Source organism: Salmo salar, chromosome ssa20 (genome assembly GCF_905237065.1).
Source record: "Salmo salar chromosome ssa20, Ssal_v3.1, whole genome shotgun sequence".
In the NCBI taxonomy this organism is placed as follows: Eukaryota; Metazoa; Chordata; class Actinopteri; order Salmoniformes; family Salmonidae; genus Salmo; species Salmo salar.
Window position 1 is genome coordinate 22,359,337 of NC_059461.1, and position 26,233 is coordinate 22,385,569.

Here is a 26,233-nt window from a genome sequence, read left to right on the forward strand (position 1 = left end):
TGGTCAGATGAGACCAAAATGGAGCTCTTTGGCATCAACTCAACTCGCCGTGTTTGGAGAAGGAGGAATGCTGCCTATGACCCCAAGAAAACCATCCCCACCGTCAAACATGGAGGTGGAAACATTATGCTTTGGGGTGTTTTTCAGCTAAGGGGACAGGACAACTTCACCGCATCAAAGGACGATGGACGGGGCCATGTACCGTCAAATCTTGGGTGAGAACCTCCTTCCCTCAGCCAGGGCATTGAAAATGAGTCGTGGATGGGTATTCCAGCATGACAATGACCCAAAACACACGGCCAAGGCAACAAAGGAGTGGCTCAAGAAGAAGCACATTAAGGTCCTGGAGTGGCCTAGCCAGTCTCCAGACCTTAATCCCATAGAACATCTGTGGAGGGAGCTGAAGGTTCGAGTTGCCAAACGTCAGCCTCGAAACCTTAATGACTTGGAGAAGATCTGCAAAGAGGAGTGGGACAAAATCCCTCCTGAGATGTGTGCAAACCTGGTGGCCAACTACAAGAAACGTCTGACCGCTGTGATTGCCAACAAGGGTTTTGCCAGCAAGTACTTAGTCATGTTTTGCAGAGGGGTCTAATACTTATTTCCCTCATTAAAATGCAAATCATTTTATAACATTTTTGACATGCGTTTTCTGGATTTTTTTGTTGTTATTCTGTCTCTCACTGTTCAAATAAACCTACCATTAAAATGATAGACTGATCATTTCTTTGTCAGTGGGCAAACGTACAAAATCAGCAGGGGATTAAATACTTTTTTCCCTCACTGTTTGTCCCTCATTCCACTCCTCCACCTTGCTGCAGAACTTAGGCCTTCATTTAATAGGGTCATTTGAATATCTCTCTTGCACAGGTTACAGAAATGAGACAGCCCTAGTGCCAGACAAGCAATCTTAAAGTCATATACTCTTGGAATATGCATTATAAAAACCAATAATCTCAAAAGAGAGGGCGAGAGGAATTAATTGGAATCAACTGGAAGCCAAGGTTCTTTTGTAACATCAATAAAGTAAGGAATTATCCCGATTATTTAGAAAACTTTAAGGAGTTTTCATAGCACAAAGTTATGTCGAAGTCTTGAGGAAAACGGAAGAGGTAATTTTGCTGGACTGCATCACAATTTAATCATCACCTTTGGGGAATGGATTATAAATGTACCAAGGTAAGGAAAGGTACACCGGTCATACAATATACTCTAAATACAGAACAAATGTAATAAGTAACAATTAGAATATGTTCATGTTAATAGTAATAGTATATGACTCATAATGGTGCATTAATAGAACATTTCCTTCTAGGAAATCCTTCCACAGTCAACTACAGACGGATGACTGTGTATGCAGAAGACCACTTTGTCTTCCAAGCTTAGTGCCACATGTAGCTAACACAGCAAAGTACTCATTTTAGCAGACTCATTCCAAAACAACAAGATTGCCTCACCACAGGTCTAATTTAAAGAAAATTGTGTTTGGCTTTTCAGACAACATGAGGAACTGCCTGCAGGGGTAGGTAGTCATAAATCTGGGCAAAATGGAGGAGTAATACATCTATGCAGGCTTATGCAGACCATGCTGTGCTTATTTATGTCATTTTGTTTTGTATGGCAGTATTTGCAACAAAACCAAAGCTCCTCTGTAGAGTGCTGAATCTAGGTCTATGCTGCAGTACTGTGGCAGGGAGGAGTTTGGATATCACTGTGTGTTGTTAGAGACAACACTGTACACCAATGTGGAGCAGCCACATTCAAATCCTTTGGGGATTAACCTCTAAAAGCAGGATATTCAGTCACATAAACTCATAAACCCTTATAAATCTGAAACACATGAACCCATGGGCCAGGGAGATCACATGCAAACTTCAATATGTCAGTCTGTCCTCTGGCTCACAATGCAGCCTGGACCATATTTACCATTTACTGTTTAAGGCACAAATGAATTCCAACAACAATGTTCAGTGTCACACACAAGCTATTGAATCAGTAATGAGCATGGGAGCTGGAATCAGAATTGATATGGATTTGTGTAACCATGATGGGTGACACACATCCTCATTGGTTCTCTGGCTTAATGGTAGTTATTACCTCCTGATTTCTGTAAACATTGTGTCACATTGTGTCACATTGTGTAAACATTGTGACACACCAGGACATTTTCTTCAATCTCCATATTGTTTACTTGGCTTTGCCAGATAACAGAAGTAGAAAGAGCACTGTGCTACTCAGGTGTAATCTACAGTGATTAGTGTAATCACCAGGGTGTCAAAAGACATTGTAGACACCATATCAGCTCTTTCTCAAGGAGGGCTGATTCCCTGCATAACACACCATCTCTGCCTTGACAAAAACCCAGCAGTAAAGAGCTCTGACGTGATTGGCTGCAGCAGAGAAGAACAGCATTGATCACGTCATTCCAATTGTGAGAGGAGCATATAAATCGAGCAGCGGCGACTCAATTATGCATTGGTGGAAAGGTCAATGAGCCTCCTCTGAGGCTGCATGAATGAAGGCCATGGGAAAAAGAGCAGCTTCATTATTAAGGGTGTTATCATTAGGACAGTCCTGTTAACAGCCAACTCTGGGCTTAATGTAATAGACCCATTTCATGTCTGCCTTGATTTATGCTACAATAAGCATATTGCATGCTGCTCATTCTCGACTGTTGTTACAGTGCTATTGTAGAGGCCTTGATGATCCCTTCTCTCTGGGATACAGCGTTGAGAGACCCACAGGAGAAATGGGTTTTAGGGGTTATGGATAATTGCATATACATTTAAAGATGTGCTTTCCCTTTCACCACATTTTTCCAATTTAAACACACATAATCTGGAATCCAAGTCAATGCAATCATAATGTGTTAGAAAATGAGTGAGCGGTGAGGGAAATGTAAAAGAAGACATGCTTGAGTCCTACACTCTGCTCAATCATGTAAGTGTCAATCTCAGTCTGGGTGACAGTGTCTCTTCACTGAGGGATAGGAATGGGCTATAATGACTGAGCTAGTTCTGTAAAGAGCCTGTTACCGCTCTACATGAGGTCTCTCCCAATGGCCAGTCAGGCTGGGGATTAATGAAGCTGGTTCTACCTGAGGGGATATCCATCTGGACTGACACAGTCTTCATTAACTTGGGCCAGACATGGCACTTTTACTGAGAAGAGAAGCGTCCACTTAGACTGGGTTATGACATGCTGAGGAAGCAGGACTGCTGTTGTTTTAAATGTGCTGCTGGTCTTTAATGGCACTGGTGGTGAATTTCCAATCTCCCAGAGTGCTCTTTTAGCTGATATCAGGTACATGTAACGGTTCTGTGCGTTTCTATAGGAGCTTATTCTGATATTTCTGTGACATGTGCTGAATTAGAAAAGAAATCTGAAACTGAAAAAGCCAACTCTATCAAATTGTGTGTTTTCTCATAATAAAATAAAATCGTATTTGTCACGTGCCAAATACAACAGGGTTAGACCTTACAGTGAAATGCTTACAAGCCCTTAACCAACAATGCAGTTTTAAGAAAATACCCCCAAAAAGTAAGAAATAAAAGTAACAAATAATTCAAGAGCAGTAGTAAAATAACAATAGCGAGGCTATATACAGGGGGTACCGGTACAGAGTCAATTTGCGGGAGCACCGGTTAGTCGAGGTAATTGAGGTAATATGTACATGTAGGAGTTGTTAAAGTGACTATGCATAGATAATAACAGAGAGTAGCAGCAGCGTAGAAGGGGGGGGGGGGGGCAATGCAAATAGTCTGGGTAGCCATTTGATTAGATATTCAGGAGTCTAATGGCTTGGGGGTATAAGCTGTTTAGAAGCCTCTTGGACCTAGACTTGGCACTCCGGTACCGCATGTCGTGCGGTAGCAGAGAGAACAGTCTATGACTAGGGTGGTTGGAGTCTTTGACAATTTTTAGGGCCTTCCTCTGACACCGCATGGTATAGAGGCATGGTATAGAGGTCATGGATAGTAGGAAGCTTGGCCATGGTGATTTACTGGGCCGTTCGCACTACCCTCTGTAGTGCCTTGCGGTCAGAGGCCGAGCAGTTGCCATACCAGGCAGTGATGCAACCCGTCAGGATGCTCTCGATGGTGCAGCTGTAGAACCTTTTGAGGATCTGAGGACCCATGCCAAATCTTTTCAGTCTCCAAAATAGGTTTTGTTGTGCCCTCTTCATGACTGCCTTGGTGTGTTTAGACCATGTTAGTTTGTTGGTGATGTGGACGCCAAGGGACTTGAAGCTCTCAACCTGCTCCACTACAGCCTCGTCGATGAGAATAGGGGCGTGCTCGGTCCTCTTTTTGTGTCATCGGCAAACTTAAAGATGGTGTTGGAGTCGTGCCTGGCCGTGCAGTCATGAGTGAACAGGGAATACAGGAGGGGACTGAGGGGCCCGCGTGTTGAGGATCAGTGTGGCGGATGTGTTGTTGTAGGTGACTAAAAATGTAGAAGTTGGCACATTATTATGTTGAGTTAGCAGTTGTGTCTTGGCGAATGAAGTCCGATTCTGTTCATTAGAACAAATGAATGTACAGATATAGGATCTTAATTTGAGATCGTTTGCTACAGAAGGAAAATAATCCTGCAGAAATAGGAAATCATTAGGAAACTAAATTATTTAATGGAGACTTTTGTATGGGTTGATACATCAAGTCTGAGATTGTAAAGTAGAAGTTACAAACCTCAGAAGCCTTTTAAAACCTCAAATACGCTACACGTTTTACATTTCGAAATCAGTCATTCTGGTTTTGAGAACATCCCATTGAAGGAGAAGTGTACGTTTTACAGCTGTGGTGTCTTTGGAAATACAAAGCTGTCAGCCTACCAGACAGCACCTAGGCCTATATACACTAAACTTCCACATACAGTAGAGCCGGATGTGGCTAGACTACCTGGTGCAGAATTGAGGACAATTCCATTTGACCTCAGTTCATAGATTAAATTTTTTTTAATTATTTACTTCAGAAATGTAGTATTCAATCATTGACTCATTATATTAGTTTCAATCAATCTAAATTTTCCTGAATTGAAATTATATTGTCACTATTCCTGATTTTGTGACTCCTTAAACTCACATATAATATTCCCTTTAATACACCATAGAAAAGAGTCAACAACAATATGCCTGCTGCTGCTGGGCATAGAAATACATCATAAACACAAGGTTAAAGGTGCTAGTAAACAGGTAATAACGTGGGTAATCAAATTCCCGCTGCTAAAAGAGCTGGAGATTGACCTGCAGTACTCACATCCACTCATTGTGGATGGAGGAGAAGAGAGAACAGGGGAGGGAGAAATGGAGAACAAACATTACAGTCAGTGTGAGCCTGAGACATTGGATGACAGCTCCAAAAAATTGATGGCTTTGTCTAATCCCTCCAAAGGGGCTCCAGTGAAAAGATTGGGGGTGGGCAGGGGGGTGGAGGGGTTGAGGAACAATACAGAAAAATGTATCATTGTTGTATATTATAGACACGGCTGAGCTTCTTAGGGATTCTTCATGGAGTGACTTGGACAGCTGGGGGATTAGGGAGAAGTAGTCCATCCGACACAGCCCGACAGGATAGCCAGGGATTAGACAGAATATGCTCGCTCTTGTCTCTGACTCCCTCACTTAAATCAATAAAAACAGATTTAACTACGCACTCATGTGAAAGAGACTCAGCCTATGGTGGTGTTGCTGAGACAGAGCGCTGACAGTGTTCTCACTGCGCTGCGGGTTTTTGTTTTTTCCTTTCAATTAAGACCTACACAACCAGGTGAGGGGAGTTCTTTACTCATTAGTGACCTAAATTCAATCAAGTACAAGGGAGGAGCAAAAACCCTCAGACACTCAGCCCTCCGTGGAATGAGATTGACATATGTGTTATACACAACGCTTGCTAGTCAGTGTTGTAGTACTTCTTAGGACCATGTAGGGGTAACTCCCAAGATGATTATACAACAGGCCTGAACATTCAAAGTCTCTAGACTCCACGAGGTTGGAATAGCGATCACTCTTCACCTCTTTTGAGCTCTCTCCATCGAACTAACCAAAGTAACCAAGGGTTACTGCCCTAATATAACATTTTTAGGAATTGTTTTATACAACACTTCAAAAAAGAACACTTCAAAATGAAACAGAATTACACAAGTACATTTAAAAGGCTAAACTCAAACAGCCTCAGGGCATACTTTCAATTGAATTTCACAGAGTCAAACTCTTAAGTCTTGTATTTTCTTTAAAAGTAAGTAGTCAGTGGAATGATGCTGATGGACTTAATACGCAGAGCTTTCCAACCTCCCAATCATTCTCTAATCCGTAAAATTACACCTGTCACTAGAAAGTTAGATTTATTAAACCAACTTCCTGATCCATGGAAGAAAACCATTAGGACACACAAAGGGCCTGGATCAGAACTTAATTAACGCAAGCAGCAACCTTTTTCGCATCCCGAGAATCCGTTTCCTATTTACTAGATTAATTTAAGTACGTAATACAGATAGGAAATGACCAAAACAACTTTAAGGCTATTTCATTTGGGGAAATGAATATGCTAATCAAAAGAGAGCTGGAGATGGGCTGTTAACCTCTTCCTTGCTAGAGGAACAACCACAGAGATTATGCTTCACTCCAGCCAACACTGTGATATTGGAGTCAAGAGTTATAAGGCAGGCAGCGGTCCTTCAGGGAAAGGTTGTAGATGGTTGTGTGAAGGTCGTAGATGGTTGTGCGTACAGTATACCAGTGATGTCCAATAGGACACAGTGGGGAGATCCAGTATTGCTAACTGACCTTTGTCCGTAGCTGGACTCTTTCCTGCGGCAATGGAGGGTGACCACCCTGTGCCCCTCGCTCCTCACATCCTGGCTCACCATCCACAGGGTGGGGTTGCTGGGCCGGGCACCCAGAAACGCCATGCCCTCTTTCAACTTGACCCTAGGGAAGTAGAAACAACACACACAGGCTCAGGACGAGAGTGTGATAGATAGCAGTGCAGCATGGGTTGGTTAAACATGTGGTTATATCAAACAGATCTTTCAGGTATTGAATCATTGAATGCATCCATCTGAACCTGCTTCAAACAGCTGAGGCCAAACAGACCATGACGTCTTCACTATAGAAATACACAAAACAGGATCAGATGGTTTCAAATTCCTTTTTGTCAATATGTGTCTCATCTGTCTTTTATTTTATTCCTATAACAGGGTTTTTTCTTAATCAAAAAGGGGGTGTTCATGGAGTTGTGTTAAATGTTTGCAGTTTTAAAGCAAATTTAATGTGATTTTACATATTCTGCCATGGAGATGAGAACATTTTGCAGTTTTTAAGCCAATTTTGTGCAATTCTATGCATTGTACCATGGCTAATCCTGTGTTATTTTGCTCAAACACAATAGCAAAATGTATACTAAATACATTTTCAATTCCCCCAGACTGTATCTTTTATTTTTGTGATTGTTAGTTGTCAAAGATTATATTATAGAAAAATATATAGATCCTGTCTCTTTTCTACATATTTTATATCTGGTTTTAGTCATTAAGTGTTTTTCCATCTCAAAAAAAAATATATACTGTACCAGTCAAAAGTTTGGACACACATACTCAATCCAGGAGTTCTTTATTTTTAGAATAATTGTGAAGACATCAAAACAATGAAATAAGACATATGCAATCATGTAGTAACTAAAAAAAAGTGTTTAACAAATCAAAATATATTTTATATTTGAGATTCTTCAAAGTAGCCACCCTTTGACTTCATGACAGTGTAACCGATGTGAAATGGCTAGTTAGTTAGCGGTGGTGCGAGCTAATAGCGTTTCAATCAGTGACGTCACTCGCTCTGAGACCTGAAGTGGTTGTTCCCCTTGCGTTGCAAGGGCCGTGGCTTTTGTGGCGCGATGGGTAACGATGCTTCGTGGGTGTCAGTTGTTGATGTGTGCAAGGGTCCCTGGTTCGAGCCCAGGTTGGGGCGAAGAGAAGGACGGAACCTACACTGTTACATTGATGCTGTTGACCCGGATCATTGGTTGCTGCAGAAAAAGGAGGAGGTCAAAAGGGGGGTGAGTGTAACCGATGTGAAATGGCTAGTTAGTTAGCGGTGGCGCGCGCTAATAGCGTTTCAATCAGTGACGTCACTCGCTCTGAGACCTGAAGTGGTTGTTCCCCTTGCGTTGCAAGGGCCGCGGCTTTTGTGGCGCGATGGGTAACGATGCTTTGTGGGTGTCAGTTGTTGATGTGTGCAAGGGTCCCTGGTTCGAGCCCAGGTTGGGGCGAAGAGAGGGACGGAACCTACACTGTTACAACAGCTTTGCACACCCTTGGCATTCTCTCAACTAACTTCACCTGGAATGCTTTTCCAACACGTCTTGAAGGAGTTCCCACATATGCAGAGCACTTGTGGGCTGCTTTTTCTTCACTCTCCGGTCCAACTCATCCCAAACCATCTCAATTGGGTTGAGGCCAGGTGATTGTGGAGGCCAGGTCATCTGATGCATCACTCCGTCAGTCTCCAGACACTTTTTTTGGTTACTACATGATTCCATATGTGCTATTTCATAGTTTTGATGTCTTCACTATTATACAATGTAGAAAATAGTAAAAATAAAGAAACACTGGTATAAAGGATTTGGAGACAGGCACAGGAATACACAATAGGGGTTTTTAATACACCCAAAACAAACACGTATACAAAAACACGCAGCATAACAGCTGCACCAACACATAGGTACTCACACCACCAACGGACATGGGAACAATAACCGACAGAGGGAACAGAGGGCACATATATAACATACTAATCAGGGGAAATGGGAACCAGGTGTGTGTAAACAGACAAGACAGTCCGGGGTTGATGATAATGAATCCCGTTCAGTGAAGCCTAGAAAGCCGATGACGTAGAGGATTTCAATAGCAGAAAAATCCCTGTATAAAATAATTACTCTCACTCTGTCAAGTTCAGAGACAATTATGTGACTGACAGAACTACATCCTCCAAGGAGAGGAAAATGTCTGTATGTTTTTCTCTCTTTTCTGTGTAACTGCTGCTTTTTAGCTCAACAAAAACAGCATCATTTTATGAACATACTATGGAAAAATTAACATTGCTTAAGGTAAAATCGAAATGCTTGTTTTGCTTCAACATATTACTGAAGTAGACCAACAAAACATGAATTACCATTCTGCAGTGCCAGGGCATGCAAAAAACTTGAACTAAGGCTCCAAAAACAACCAAATAAGTAATTTAAGAAACAGTAACGCTCTCAGTATAGTGATGAAGGTCTTTAGATGTTGTACACGACATTGTGTGATTCTGATCTTCATCTGCAATGTTATATTCCATTTTGTTGGACTCAATAGATACTTTTCTGTGTGCGAGCAACCACATGCTTTCTCGTATCACCACAATGGGAACAAATAAAACAATCCCGGAAAAGTAACGCTCGAGTCCAACAAAATTGAGTATAGTGTTGCAGATAACGTTCTGAATAAATTGTCTGGACACTTCTATAACATGCCATTTACATCCAATTTTTAGATTTGATTCAGAAAAAGCTAACTTGTCATGGCTCTCACCCTCCCTCTTTTCCTCCAGTAATGGTTAAAGACATAAATACTCCTCAAAACCCCTCTCCCCCTCAGACCATCCCGCAGGGGAAGGAGCTGGATGTGGACGTCCTGGGCTGGCATGGTTACACGTGGTCTGCGGTTGTGAGGCTGGTTGGATGTACTGCCAAATTCTCTAAAACGATGTTGGTTGTGGCTTATGGTAGATAAATGAACATTAAATTATCTGACAACAGCTCTGTTGGACATTCCTGCAGTCAGCATGACAATTGCACACTCCCTCAAAACTTGAGACATCTGTGGCATTGTGTTGTGTGACAAAACTGCACATTTTAGAGTGGCCTTTTATTGTCCCCAGCACATGGTGCACCTGTGTAATGATCATGCTCTTTAATCAGCTTCTTGATATGCCACACCTGTCAGGTGGATGGTTTATATTGGCAAAGGAGAACTACTCACAAACAGGGATGTAAAGAAATGTGCGCACAACATTTGAGAAAAATAAACTTTGGGTGCGTGTCAAAAATGTCTGAATCTAAAAAGGCCAGAATGATAGATGTTCAGTGACTGCAGCAAATTACAGTAGCCAATGTCCTTGGCACAAAAGAAAAAGTGATTACGTTCAAAGGGAAAATCTGCAATTGAAAAGCTCTGTCTTTAGTGCATTCACTACACATAGAGAAGTGTAGTTTAAAAGGGGAAAATGAGGTCAAGAAACTGAAAAGATTGCCTTTCTTTACATTATGAATAAGGCTGAGGCAGTGTAGTGCAGTCAGGAACAACCACCCATGTCCTCTCACACCCTCCCAACACCAAAAACCTTCCAACACCACACACCTTCTCAACACCAAAAACCTTCCCAACACCACACACCTTCCCAACACCACACACCTCCCCAACACCGCACACCTTCCCAACACCAAAAACCTTCCAACACCACACACCTTCCCAACACCACACACCTTCCCAACACCACACACCTTCCCAACACCACACACCTCCCCAACACCGCACACCTTCCAACACCACACATCTTCCCAACACCACAAACCTTCCCAACATCACACACTTTCCCAATACTGCACACATTCCAACACCGTCCAACACCACACACCTTCCAACACCGTCCAACACCACACACCTTCCCAACACCACACACCTTCCCAACACCACACACCTTCACAACACCACACACCTTCCTAACACCACACACCTTCCCAACACCACACACCTTCCCAACACCACACACCTTCCCAACACCACACACCTCCCCAACACCGCACACCTCCCCAACACCGCACACCTTCCCAACACCACACACCTCCCCAAAACCGCACACCTTCCCAACACCAAAAACCTTCCAACACCACACACCTTCCCAACACCACACACCTTCCCAACACCACACACCTTCCCAACACCACACACCTCCCCAACACCGCACACCTTCCAACACCACACATCTTCCCAACACCACAAACCTTCCCAACATCACACACTTTCCCAATACTGCACACATTCCAACACCGCCCAACACCACACACCTTCCAACACCGTCCAACACCACACACCTTCCCAACACTACAAACCTTCCCAACACCACACACCATCCCAACACCACAAACCTTCCCAACACCACAAAACTTCCCAATACCATACACATTCCAACACCGTCCAACTCTTGATTGCTGACATGCAAAACATTTTGGGACTGCCGAGTGGCGCGGTGGTCTAAGGCACTGCATCACAGTCATAGAGGCGTCACTACAGATCCGGGTTCAATCCCAGGCTGTGTCGCAGCCAGCCGCGACCGGGAGACCCATGAGGTGGCACACAATTGGGCCAGCGCCGTCTGGGTTAGGGGAGGGTTTGGCTGGCCGGGATGTTCTTGTCCCATCGTGCTCTAGTGACTCCGTGTGGCGGCCGGGTGCATGCACTCTGACTTTGGTCGCCAACTGTACGGTGTTTCCTTCGACATATTGGTGGTGCTGGATTCCGGGTTAAGCAAGTAGTATGTCATGAAGCAGTGTGGCTTTTCGGGGTTGTGCTTCGAAGGACGCATGGCTCTCGACCTTTGCCTCTCCCGAGTCTGTACAGGAGTTGCAGCATTGGGCCAAGACTGTAGCTACCAATTGGATATCACGAAATTGGGGAGAGAAAAGAAGGGGTAAAAAGTACAAAATAAATAAATAAGGCTGATTCTCAAACAAGGGAGGGACCAGACCCAGTCCAAAGACCTGCAGAAGTGAGGGACTGTAGAGAAAGCAGCAGACAGGATATGTCTATAGGAGACTGATAATGTAGTGGCATAGGTGAGACTTTGTTGTCAGATTAAAGTGAGTTTTGACCATAATAACCCTATTTTACTGATCCTTTGTGCCTTGAGACCCTGTCTAGTATAGCAGCTGCCCACTACCACAACAGCAGTAAGAAACATATTATATCACCAGACACAAATGCAATGACAAGACCCTCACTGGCCAGTCAAAAGGAATACTTTGATGTGAAATCTTATTAGCATGTGACAGGAACAATGATTGGAGCGGGGGATCCGTAATAAGACAGCAGCACAGATGGTATGGTGTGCTTCCACTCTCTACAGGATTGGGGATGCACTCCAGGGCTAATGCTCACTCAGAATGCATGGCTGCGTGTTACTTTCTAGAAATTTGAGGTCTCTTGACCAGCTGGTTTGTTCTCTTGGATGTTCATGTGGGCATCAGGCTCCCTTTGGATGTAAAACAGTGAAGCCCGACAGATAAGCCTAATGTGACAGGACCGCAACACCACACAAAGAGGATGGAACATCATGTTAAACTTGAAAGCTTAAGATGAAGCAAACCCACTGAATGCCGTACCCACTGAATGCTCAATTTGAATTAATTAAGCTAATATTACAGGTAAACATGTTCATCTCAGGTGGCTCTCGCCTCGCACACATTTTAGAGATGCTTAATACACTATAGAGGTACGTTCCAAGGCCTCTCTGTCTGTCTGTCTCTCTCTCTGTTTCTCCCAGAGGAGGCAGAGACTGGCCTTGCATCCAGTTACAGATGTAGGATCTTAATTTGAACCAGTTTGTTACAGCAGGAAAATAATCCTGCAGCAACAGGAAATGTGAATTACTCTGTGGATTATAATTAATGGACATTTTTGTAGGGGTTGATACATTTTCGTAAGGGAAAATCAAGTCAAAATTACAAACTTCAGAAGCCTTTCTTGAATACACTACAAGTTTTACATTTCCTGTATCTGTAGTTGAGGAACTTCCTGCAGTTCTGTAGGCCCATCAGAGTTCCTCTAATGTTGATCCTCTAACACCCCATGTGGATATACTGTTTCAAATACCATAGCTTTTCAACTTAACAAAACTTTTAAACTGGCATATTGCATTTATAACACAATTATAGAAAACATGCTTTTCATGTATGTTTCAGCTAGGGAGGTAGTCCAGTGCACAGCTGAATACTCATAACATACAAATAGACTATGAATATGAAAACAACTCCTGAGAGACTCATGAGGTGTTACACCTTAGCCCTACTGACAATGATGCACTATTACAGTGTGAGGGAAAGAGTGGGATTGCCATGGTGCTCTAAGTGATTGCTAGTACAACTATTCTAAAGTATATTCTTATGAAACATGAAAAGTAAAAACAATTTTGTGGCCTTCATGCCTCAACAATACACACTGGACTCTTGAAAATGCTATACTTACATAATTGAAAGAAGCTCAGCTGATTCACCAATAAACAGCATGCAGACAGAGTGGACAGCTGTGACAAGAAATGTTTCATATGTCCTTTTCGAGCTCTCCTTGTACATCTCCATCTCACAAAGGAACTCTAATGAATGCAGTATCACACTCTGTACTATTGGGAATCAGCACCCAAATAGTGAGTGAAGTCAAGGGCCAATCTGAGACTCACAGAACAGAATGCAGCAATCGTGTGTTGCTCTCAACAAAGCAAAGCTGTGAGCTGAAATATAACACAGAAATGAAAGGTGGAGGCTTATTATGTATATCCATACTTGTGGGCTCCAATCCATTGTGGAATAGATTTTCTATGAACTTATTGAGCTACGTGCCAGATTGAATGTCCTGAATATCAAATAATGCATAGTAACAAATGAATAAAGAAAATACAATACCCACAACAACATGTACAGAGGAAACGTCATGTATATGTTTTTAAATGTTTAAAACTGACAATACATCATGAACAATAAGTTACTCTCTAATACTGCATGGTAGACACAATATGCTACTTCAGAAAGCTGTCAGCATCTATAATGAAAGTTGTAAGTTCCTCTTTATTGCCCAAGTCGGAAACAAAATGGAGCTGACCATAGCAAAATGGACACTGCAATCAAAAAGCTGCTAGTGCAGTCCATTCTCAATTCTAACACCATTTCAGCTCATCATGGTTCTTTTAATGGGTGCAGAGGAATAACATCAGGGCTCCCCCACCACCAGCCAACCCCCTCTCCTACCCCCTATCCCTCCTCACTGATTGCTTTCAGAAGCCACACTTGGCCTCCTTGGCGTTTCCCTCAATAAATAATGATGAGATAACTAGAAATTGAGCGCTGTCCCTCAGTGAGACAGTGAAGGAAACAAACATCTTCAGAGGAAATCCAATAAGTTGGACGCTGAGCGACAGTGGTAGTCCCCAGCCGGCAGTCCCCTGCATGCGCCTGGGCATCTCTTGCTCCCCTCTCCCTCTGCTCGCCTCTCTCCGGGTCTGCCTGGCTCCAGGATGCAGCACAGGCCTTTGGAGAGGACAGGGATAGCACTCTGTTTCCCTCCATTACTCTGCTGACACCCATCTGCATCGTCCAACACCAGGCTAGGCGCTGCATGCAAGAGGCCATGTTTCACTGTTCCCTTGGTCAAGCCCATCCAACACACACAATGTGGGGGGAATGAGACAACTCAAAAGGGAGGGAGACAGAGTAAGTTTGGCATCAGTGGTCAGCAGAGCCCCCCCCCCCCCCCCACCTGTTTTGAGCCCCACCAGTTTAAAAAAATAAAATATAAATCCTTGACTTAATAAAGCAGCACACAAACATGGTCTCTTTCTTTGAGTAACGCATCTCCAGCCTACCTCAGTTTTTTATGTGGTGGAGGGGCAGCAAGCGAAAGCATAGAGTGTAGGCATTGTTAATCTTCTCTGGTTGAACAGTGATTGGCACAAGGTTCTGTCACTCTTCGGGACACTACGTCACCATAGAATCTACGATAGAGCTAGGCAGTTCAAGACCCCCCTTGGGTGCTGCTATAGATTTACAGTAGAAGTGCCCCTCCAAGAATGCTCAATGTCATTGGCCACAGATAAAAAGACGTCAAATCACGTTATATTTCCTGTAGCTTTGATTGGACTGATCAGGTCAACATCATATTTTCAAAATCTTAGCTAGCAGGCTAGCTAGCTAGATAAGCAGTCATGATCATGAACCACGTCGACAATCTATTGTCAAATCTTTTTCAATCCTTGTCATATGAAGAGAAATTAGAGATAAAACGTCTTGGTGCTCATCGGCCATTGGACATAAACATTACACAAGTCGGAAATCAGAACCTTGTGCCAATCACGGAAGACAGCAGTGGCTAACTGCGAGAGTCACAAACCAATCACTATTTTGCTTCCCCTGTCTGCTATTCAATGGAGAGGGTGTGTGGTCCAAGTCTGGGTTTAAGGATTTAAAACATCTGTCTGAAAGGGTCTCAACACATGACAATTGTGCATCACATGTAGACAATGCTGTTACTGGGGGAAATTAAACATTGTGGCTCACCAGACATTGCATATACTGTAGACGAGCCATGACCTTCACAACCAACAAACGGAGGAGAATAGGTACGTGCTTGCCAGAATTATAGCATTCATTAAATTGTGTGGTAATTGTGAGACAGCACTGCAGGGCCATGACGAGTCGGCCGACTCCTGCCCAGGCATTTTCAGATGCATTTTTGAGACCATGCGTGAAGGAGATTACAGGCTACAAAGGCATTATACTGGGGAAATCAAACAATGTAGCTCAACTAGACACCACATATACTGTAGATGAGCCATGACCTTCACAACCAACAAATGGAGGAGAATAGGTAAGTGCTTGCCAGAATTATAGCATATTGTGTGGCAATTGTGAGACAGCACTGCGAGGCCATGATGAGTTGGTCGACTCCTGCCCAGGCATTTTAAGGTGCGTTTTTGCGACCATGCGTGAAGGTGATTACAGGCCACAAGGCATTATGACAACCAATGCCTTTAAGTTTACATCAAGCATAATCCAAAACAAACCCTTAAAAGGATAAAAACCTTCACACACAACACCATGGGCCAGAAAAGGTTGAATGCATTGGCCATGCTATCAATCCAGCATGAATTTATCCAGAGAATTTCAGACTTTGATGAAAAAGTAATTGAGAGGTTTGCCCACAGGTTCGCCGTGCCACCTTCCTGCACAACAATGGTGAGTCCAAAAATGTGATGTAATATGCCAGGGAGATAGTGTTACTTTCTTAGCTACAGTATACCTAAGTGTAAGCTATGTTGTGTAGTACGTGTATGTTATGTAGAATGTGTATGTTGTGTAGTACGTGTATGTTGTGTAGTACGTGTATGTTGTGTAGCACGTGTATGTTGTGTAGTACGTGTATGTTGTGTAGTATGTGTATGTTGTGTAGCACGTGTATGTTGTGTAGTAAGCTGTTAGTAGCCTATGTGTCTCACCCTAAGAATTTGGTCCCTCTCCCCCTTCCCCTACTGTTCTGACTTGGTGGTGCACATGTAGCCTATAGCCTGTTTTAGAGAAACATCATCATCAAATATTGTAAGAGCTTTCATTGTCTGCTTATGTGCCACCGTTATTTATCCTACTGTTCTGACTTGATATACAGGGAGAACAGGCATATAGGCTACGTCCTTCTCAGCTCGCTCATGTCTTAATCGAAATGACGGCTTGCCTCTTATCCGCTCGTCGTTCCGTTATGCCATAGTTAGTTTGTACATCTCCATTGTTATATTGCTTATATAGGTCTATCTCATTAGTATCTTATTCTTCATTTTAGGCAAAGGTAGAATGATGTATTTCATTGTTTTGCTTACTTTGTGTATTATAATTAGTTAATGTGCTTTCTTTCAGAAGATGGAATACTATATAATGTTTTGGGGTCTGTAACCATGTTTGCCAGTGAATGTCTATTCCAATATTTTGTTAAACAAAAAGTTCAGTAATAGACCCATGTAATTCCAGTTCATATTGCAAGGGTTGTTTTGTTTGCACAATGCGCTGTTTGTGTGTCGGTATATTCTTTATAAAAGTGGATCCTTGTGATTGTATTTTCCTTCCTTTTTAGACCACATAATAAAATACTTCAAATGGTAGGCTGTTGAGTCCTCTCTTTCTCTCTCTCTCTCTGTGATGTGACTTAAAGAAGAGTAAAGTTAAGGTCTCAACATCTTGCTGAAATGATCTGAACTTCTGTCGCTGTCCATTTCGAAAATGCTGAACAAACAGGCCTACCTCATCGCAGATCGTTTGCTTGCACTTGCTTATACTTAGAGCTAAGTGGTAATGATATAAGAACAAACATGATGAATTTACTGAACATGAATGTTATAATGTTTGTGTGTGGTCCAGAAGTCAAAACTCATGTTGGCGTTCGTTATTACTGAAGGAGAATGCAGTTCTTATTGAGTTACACAAATCCGCAATGAGTCAGTGGAAACCATATTTATTTAAACAAGTCAGCAATATCAGCTATGGTTTTTAAAAGGCTGATTTGCTGCCAGATGAGGCTCCACTGATAGCCAGGTGTAGCGGTTGTAAGGATTCACTCCATGGTAGTAAAAGGAAAGGTCTGCTGTCGGGAAAGCTTCATGTAGGCACTAACAGTTTGTGGGCAACATTTGTCACCGTCATAATTCCATCACTGAATGAATCAGGGATCAGGTGGCTAAGGTAGGCTACTTCAAAGCAAGATAACTAACAAAGACATGTTTATCTTTAACCTTGTGAGGCTAAAATATTCAGGTTCCAGGGGAGATCTATAGACAGTATGTGAGTTATTTGTCAATTATTTTTTGTGCTGTCAGAATTAAACATTGGCCAATGTTGAATAAAGGGGATTCCCAGCTCTCCAACAGTGTCAAATCTATGCGAGCACTTGAGAAGTGGTTTACAACAAATAACGTACCCATTCATCAACTGCGGACATTTGCGTTAATGAGTGCAGGTGAAACGTCTTTTAGGACATCAGATGTGAAACTATGAAATGAATACATGCTAATAGCTGAATAGTTAACTACCAAGATAGCTAGCCAGGCTACAGAATATGTTTTGAATTGGCTATGTAGTTAGTTAGTCTGTTAGACTGTTGTCTCTTATTAATTATAGGCTACCTAAAGCTGTCTCTCCCTCCTCAATGCCCCCCCTCGCACTGGCACACACGCAGGTGATTCATACAACAAGACTTTTCCAGGATTTTCATGACCGTACGAACTCTGTTTGATGACCAAAAAATTGCTATAAATGGGCACCTACCCACAAACTAGCAAGGAATATCTACAAATGTGCACATGCCTTTCAATGCAATGCAGTTATGTGATGCAGCCAGTCAAGATGCTGTCGATGATGCAGCTGTAGAACTTTTTGAGGATCTGAGGGCCCATGCCAAATTCTTTCAGCCTCCTAAGGGTGAAGAGGAGTTGTCGTTGTCACGACTTCTGCCGAAGTTGGTGCCTCTCCTTGGACGGGCGGCGTTTGGCGGCTAACCTTCAAAGCATTAGATGGACTACCTATCTCGCCGATGTTAGGATTTTGAAAGTCGTGTAGTGTAAGACTGGCATAAGTGTTAGAACTCTGTCTTTGAGATATAAGAAAGCTAAGGAAAACATCAACAATGATCACAATCTAATATGTCTGTATGATCTTTTAGATATATAAAAACCCTTACCTTCTAACGAGTCCTGTGAGGCTTGTAAGCATTGTACAGCAAAACAGACTACATGTTTGTGAGAGTCTCAGACTTTCAGGATGGTTTGTAGCTCATAATAGTTTGTAGCTCAAACCCTTTTCAGGTTATCGTGAGAAGAACCGTTTTCAGCATAGTCTCTTCTCTCACTAACACCGCTTTAGCTCAGCCCCCATAGACCGCACAGGAAAATGACTGATATGGTCGGATTCAGAACAAATCCCTGAAGTCTGTTGTTCAAACACATGATTAGTTACGGGTGTTAGAAGCTGGTTAGAAGCACTAAAAGGTTGCCCACAAGCTGGTGGTATCCAATTAAAGACATGCTCCGGAACTTTGCCACTACTAAGTATTTTCTTTGGGTGGGGGAATGGGGGTTGTGTCGTTCACACATGCATAATCTATGAGCAGAATTACTGTCTTACCTCAATTATCCACGAAATCCTTAGTTTGAATGCAACTGTTCTTCTGAAAGCTGTGCTGCACCATTTCCCCTACATTTTCTCCCACGCAGGCCAGCCCCCTAGCAATTTGAGTTCAACCAATGAGCTTCAACCCCTCGCTATATGAGTGACAGCTAGTAAACACACACACACACACACACACACACACACACACACACACACACACACACACACACACACACACACACACACACACACACTTACCCTGCAATACACAACAACAATAATCCATTTACACACTCTCTTAGCCCAGACTGCACAAAAACATCTTCATACTGCAATTCACAACAAGAAATTGGATGTTTTACCAACTCTACTATTTGGATACTAAACAGAACAAACATCAGGCACTAAGAGACCCACAAAGACAGATGCTTCGTTCAGGATTACATGGAAGTTGTTAAGGGTTGTCTGAGACCAGTTGAGTCAATATTAGTAAATCATATATTTGGTATTCAGAGCTTGCAGGTTTCTGGAATGCACAGATGTCTCATTCAACACACATATGTTACAGTAATGTGTGTTTACACATACTGTATGTGTGTGAGTTTACTACATGGGCATGCTAGCCAGTCAGTTCCCTTCGTCAGTTCTCTGTGGGCCACTGGGGTGTGACATAAACAGTATGGTCTGCCTTCTCCCATCTGACAAGTCAATAAGTCACTGTGTGTGTGTGTGTGTGTGTGTGTGTGTGTGTGTGTGTGTGTGTGTGTGTGTGTGTGTGTGTGTGTGTGTGTGTGTGTGTGTGTGTGTGTGTGTGTGTGTGTGTGTGAGTATTTGCAGTCAGTGCTGTGCACTCCGTTGCTAGTTAAATCAATCTGTTGTGCCACTCATCTCTTGCATTCAGCAGGGTTGGGAAACAGCTGCTATACTATGAGAGACAACAGCAACTACCGTCTGGAAATTTTCTTTCGTAAGCAGTTTTTAATCATAATAAATGTTAATAGGATGACAAAAAAATCTAACATTCTGTCACAAATTGCATACTTCTATAAAAATGATTAAATATGAACTCCCACTGTAAACAGCTTAGCCTCAGAAAGGTGGAATATACTGTCTGTCAACAGCACATCACCCACACCTTAGGAAAGCAGCGTAAACCAAATATTTCCAGGACAGTCATTTTATCAGAGCCACATCAGCCCCCACTTTTCATCTTACCATGAATTATTCATCTAGTGTCTATTTTAACCATCACAATGTCAACATGAATGATAAGAAAGCATTTGGAATTCCCCACCTGCGCCCATGTCAGTATTTGATTCCATTATATAGCCTCATGTATTTGTGTCATTTTACACATACTGACAGGGGCATGGCAGGCTGGAACAGCAGACGACCTGAGTGACTCAGTAAACAGAAAGGGCTGCGACCAATATGACTATGGCGCATAACAGTGAACATGTGGCTCCCTGGCCTATGTAGCCTATTGCAACTATATACCAAGAACTGCAAGTGTCTACAACATCACCTCAGTGGTCGGCCATTCCATTGCACAGAGGGGACATTTTTCATTGGCGTTTCGTTTCAGAATCACACAGCAGAGATTACGTTGGGACACTGTTCTCCTGAGTGCCTGTACAGGATAGGGGGAAATTGTTGTGTATGCATATCTGTGTGCCAATTACACCACCCTCTGTGTCAACACACTATGTGCAAAAAGGAAGCATTACAAACCCATATTGAGAATTCATATGCCTGCTATCATGGTGTGCGGTTCTGTAGTTTCCTCACAAATTTGTATCCTAATTGGATTTTGACAACAGTCGGGGACAGAGAAAGAGAGAGAGCGAGAGAGAGAGAGAGAGAGGCAGGGTGCACAAAACAGAAAGTGAGAGATTGGGAACACAACTTTGATAGCTCTACCTCCTTGCCTCAACTACTCCAAAAGGAAATCATTGATTTGGACGGCAGTTAGGCCGTGATTACGGTTACTAATTTACATAGAGGATTAGTTCAACTGCTCCTCTATCCTGTATATGGCAGTATCTTCCCAGGTCCCAGGACATAATAGTGTCACTCTATTTGAGAGGAGCTGATTTAAGGGGAGAGAGAGAGAGAGAGAGAGAGAGAGAGAACAGCTCAGTTTAGGAAGAGAGAGGCTGCTGTGCTGCATGAGAGGACAGAAGTGTGGATTTCCACTGATTCCTACAGAAGGCGCAGGCTAATCTGCAGGCGAACGTGTGCACACGATAAACATGCCTATCATTTACAGCACAACACCCCCTCAGCCTCAACATACACACACGGCCTCCACTGAGCTGTGACAGAGAGATAATGCCGGGGCGTCGCCTGCGGCAGGAGATGGATTTACACTCATACTTGTTTTCCACCTTTTTCTTCCATTTTTTTTTCATTCTTATTTTTGAAAATAGGTGGAATAAATTGTTCTGTATCTGGAGGAAATTTGTTGTAAATGGAAGGCATATTGAAAGCTCCAGATGTGCTCCCGGGAGAAAATGATGTTCCAGTTCCACAAGATGATCAGCTGCTGAGGAAAGAGGAAAGCTAATGAAGGATAGAGCGAGGTCCATCAATATTCACTTCCATGCCTATATATAGAATCAGTCAGAGCTGTGCCAATGCCACTGCTACTAAGTCAACAGGTAGTAGGCTATGTGGGGAGGAAGAGCTGGGCATGCTGTAACACTTGGTATTGTTGGTGGCGTCCAGGTCTTTTTCACAACCGTCACAGCCCAGGGTTATTTACACCAGTGGCTTCCTCTCCTCCTCCTAATACAGCCCCCTCCCAGGACCAATGCCCCCTCCCCCTCCAACAACATGAGGATTTAGCCTGAGAACAAATAACTAATGCCCTGCACATGATGGGAATCACAGATATACACACACCCACAAAAAGCAGGCACACACACACACGCACGCACACACACACACACACGCACACACACACACACACATACACACACACACAAACTCTCAGTAAGGAAATGAACAGCCTGCTGTGTTACAAGGCCCCCGGCATGGCTTACTCTAATGCTCACAAAATTGCTTTTAATTGGTGGATGAGAATAAATCAATGTAAACCCTGTTTTGAAACTCACATGGAGAAGGAGTGGGAGGAGAAGAAAAGAGAGTGAGTGAAAGAAAGGAAGAGAGGAACAAAGTCTAGAGTGGGTGGATCGACTGCCGTGCTCCTCTGGAAATTCTGTCAGGTGACTGTTCTAAAAAAAACTGTTTCTGTGATGCTCACTAATTTCGGCTGCATCACCAATGGAATACTAAATACAGATGTACTGTGCAGAGACATTGGGCTGAGATGAAGAGAGAGGCTGACTGATGGCCAAATCTCCAGTGTGAATCAGTGGGGCTGCTAGTATTGAGGAGGAGTCCTCAGAGATAGAGTGAGACAGAGAGACACACACACACAGAGAGAGGCCCCTGGGTGGTCCAGAACCCAACCCCCTCTCACAGCAGATCGACACATTTTTATCCCAAACACACTGACCTTTAAAAGAGCAGGAATAAAAGGGGGCAAGCCCCTCCTGGCAGACAGCAGAACCAAGACCTCACCCGGGAGAAACAGGAGAGATGACAAAGCCAGAAGTTCAACATCCCTAAAAACACAACGTGGAAGAGTCGAGAGGAGAGGAGCGGAGAGGGCTTGGTGGAGCTTGGTGTGCACTGTGCAGCGTCTCTGTGGAGGAGTACATCAAATGTCATGGGGGAGATAAAAGACCAACTCCACAGGCAGGAAGGGAAAGAACACTAAGCCGAATCAAAACTCTAAAGTGGCCCAAGAAATAGATCAAAATCTCCTGGATGTCACTGACTTCCTTCCTCCCAAATGCTTGCAAAATGAAATGAAATGAAAATCACATTTCTTTTGCAATTACTTTGAACAGGGTAATATGCCTTGAAATATTTCCAATTTCAGGCCCATCAGGTCAAATCCATTAAAGCCACACATTCATGTCAATTGAATTAGGGATGCTGCTATTAGAGCCTACTTCCCCATTCTTTCAGCTGAGTGGCTCTGCTGGCACCCTGTCTATCTGTCTCTAACCACAGGCCAGATGGGATTAGAAGGAACTGGGTTCACAAATGTGATCCCAGAACTTTCCAGATCATGTAAAACAACTGAGCACCATCAAGAGCCCTAAACGGGACATGAGAGTGTTTTGGAGTCAATCAGGTGCCATCTACTCTTCACAGGATGTGGAAAGGTGAGCCAGGGGAGGGTAGGGAAGGGGCCCCAAAACAAAGTTTAATCTAATGAATGTTATTAATGAGCTGGTATTGGATGCTGGTGTTTAATCCTGAGTAAAGACACTGCTCTCCTCCACTCCCCGCCCCCACTCCATTTCATTACAGGAAGAAAAAAAAGAAAAGGAGAACATCCCCAGTTTTCACGAGCACATCCCATCATTTTACAATCACACGTTCTCTACTGGCCAAAAACTGATCATAGGGTTGCAGCAAAGACACTTTGACTCATACTATAATGGTCTCCCACAGAGTAAATCATTCCTAGAATATCACTGGTCCCCATGTCCTTGAATGTGAACTGTAGAGCCCATTAAGCCCAGTGAGTGACAGGTGACAGAGCTGATGACAGTCCCAGTGACATGGGAGTGAGGTGAGCAGGTAAGGACAGGACAGGCTTTTTGTGTCCATGTCCGGTTTGTGTGCCAAGGACTCAGCCTCAGCCCTGTTGATAGAAAGATCTGTCAGACAACAGCCCAGGTTGTCCCCTGTGCCACCAGCTCAGCTTTTAGGGTGCGCTCAAAGGGCCTTTTTATTTCACCATAGTGTAAGTGTCATTCAGTCCCCATGTTCCCTCTCTCCCTAAAACATCACTGCTCTGAAACAATAGCTGTTTGTGCATGGGCGCGTGTGTGTCTCGCTGTAGAAGATCAGATTCAGTCAGTCATTGTGATCAACTACTGAAATATTAGGCTACTGAGTGTTGAGTCATTAATCATGAATTTCTGTATAAGTCTTATAGAATGATGGCTAGACTTTTCATTACACAGACCGCATATGCAACACTAGGGAGGTTAATGCTTTACGAATAATACAACACCTCTACATTATCTAATTGATTGATGACCCAACAATAAATGCAAGGTCTATATGACACAGAAGACAGAGATGAGGAGTGGCTACCTGCAGGTGGAGACTGAGCATCATGTCTTGTATAATGCATTAAATTGAACATCAACAGTATCCCACTGGGCACAGATGTCAGTTCAATGTCTAGTTTTGATTTGATTGAGTTGTCAACTAACATGAATTCAACAACTAACATGAATTCAACATGAAATCAACCCATATTGCATATGAGGTCTGTGTAACATTAACCTCCCTAGTGTTGCATATGCGGTCTGTGTAATGAAAAGTCTAGCCATCATTCTATAAGACTTATACAGAAACAACGTTGATTCCAATTTTTGCCCAGTGGGATTAATGCTATCTGACATACTGGCATCACATTGGATGGGAATACGAGCTTTATTACTATGCACACTAAAAGATGCAGTATGGGATAGCATAACAAATTCGTAACATATTGTACGAATTGGATTTGTAACATATTAACATTTTTATTAATATTCGTTTTTTTTGCAGGATGTAACGTATCATACGAAATTGATGAGGTAGTACACAATCGGATGACGTGGTACACAAAAAAAAATGGGAACCCGTTTTGGCTCATGATCAGCACTTTCATAACTACTGGCTGATATTATACACAAGTTCTGGAGCATCACTTTAATGTCTTTATAATAGACCTGTACGAAATAGAGGTCGACCGATTAATCAGCATGGCCGATTAATTAGGGCCGATATCAAGTTTTCATAACAATCGGTAATAGGCAGTTTTGGACGCCGATTATGGCCGATTACATTGCGTTCCACGAGGAGACTGCGTGGCAGGCTGACCACCTGTTACGCGAGTGCAGCAAGGAGCCAAAGTAAGTTGCTAGCTAGCATTAAACTTATAAAAAACAATCAATTTTAACATAATCACTAGTTAACTACACATGGTTGATGATATTACTAGTTTAACTAGCTTGTCCAGCGTTGCTTATAATCAGTGCGGTGCCTGTTAATTTATCATCGAATCACAGCCTACTTTGCCGAACGGGTGATGATTTAACAAAAGCTCATTCGCAAAAAAACCACAATTGTTGCACCAATGTACGTAACCATAAACATCAATGCCTTTCTTAAAATCAATATATAAAATCAAATCAAAAAGTATATATTTTTAAACCTGCATATTTAGTTAAAAGAAATTCATGTTAGCAGGCAATATTAACTAGGGAAATTGTGTCACTTCTGTTGCGTTCAGTGCAAGCAGAGTCAGGGTATATGCAGCAGTTTGCGCCAACTGGCTCGTTGCGAACTGTGTGAAGATAATTTCTTCCTAACAAAGACCATAATTAATTTGCCAGAATTCTACATAATTATGACATAACATAGAAGGTTGTGCAATGAAACAGCAATATTTAGACTTAGGGTTGCCACCCGTTCGATAAAATACGGAACGGTTCCGTATTTCACTGAAAGAATAGACGTTTTGTTTTCGAAATGATCGTTTTCGGATTTGACCATATTAATGACCTAAGGCTCGTATTTCTGTGTGTTATTATATTATAATTAAGTCTATGATTTGATATATGATAGAGCAGTCTGACTGAGCGGTGGTAGGCAGCAGCAGGCCCATAAGCATTCATTCAAACAGCACTTTACTGCGTTTGCCAGCAGCACAGCGCTGTTTATGACTTCAAGCCTATAAAATCCTGAGATTAGGCTGACAATACTATAGTGCCTATAAGAACATCCAATAGTCAAAGGTATATGAAATACAAATGGTATAGAGAGAAATAGTCCTATAATTCCTATAATAACTACAACCTAAAACTTCTAAACTGGGAATATTGAAGACTCATGTTCTCATGTTCTGAGCAAGGAACTTAAACTTTAGCTTTTTTACATGGCACATATTACATTTTTACTTTCTTCTCCAACACTGTGTTTTTGCATTATTGAAACCAAATTGAACATGTTTCATTATTTATTTGAGACTAAATTGATTTTATTTATGTATTATATTAAGTTAAAATAAAAGTGTTCATTCAGTATTGTTGTAATTGTCATTATTACAAATGTATATATATAAAACTCGTCCGATTAATCGGTATCGGCTTTTTTTGGTCCTCCAATAATTGGTATTGGCTTTGAAAAATCATAAAATCGGTCGACCT

General features: G+C 42.5%; 1 protein-coding gene across 2 annotated transcripts in view; it reads right to left on the reverse strand.

The window, feature by feature from the left end:
- Positions 1-26,233, reverse strand: part of LOC106579906 (transmembrane protein 132C) — a 228,908-nt gene that overhangs the window by 113,850 nt on the left and 88,825 nt on the right. For both annotated transcript variants that reach the window (XM_014160261.2, XM_014160260.2), the window contains exon 3: positions 6,785-6,928. In XM_014160261.2, coding sequence (XP_014015736.2) covers positions 6,785-6,928 — 144 coding nt within the window. The remainder of the gene's footprint in view (positions 1-6,784; positions 6,929-26,233) is intronic.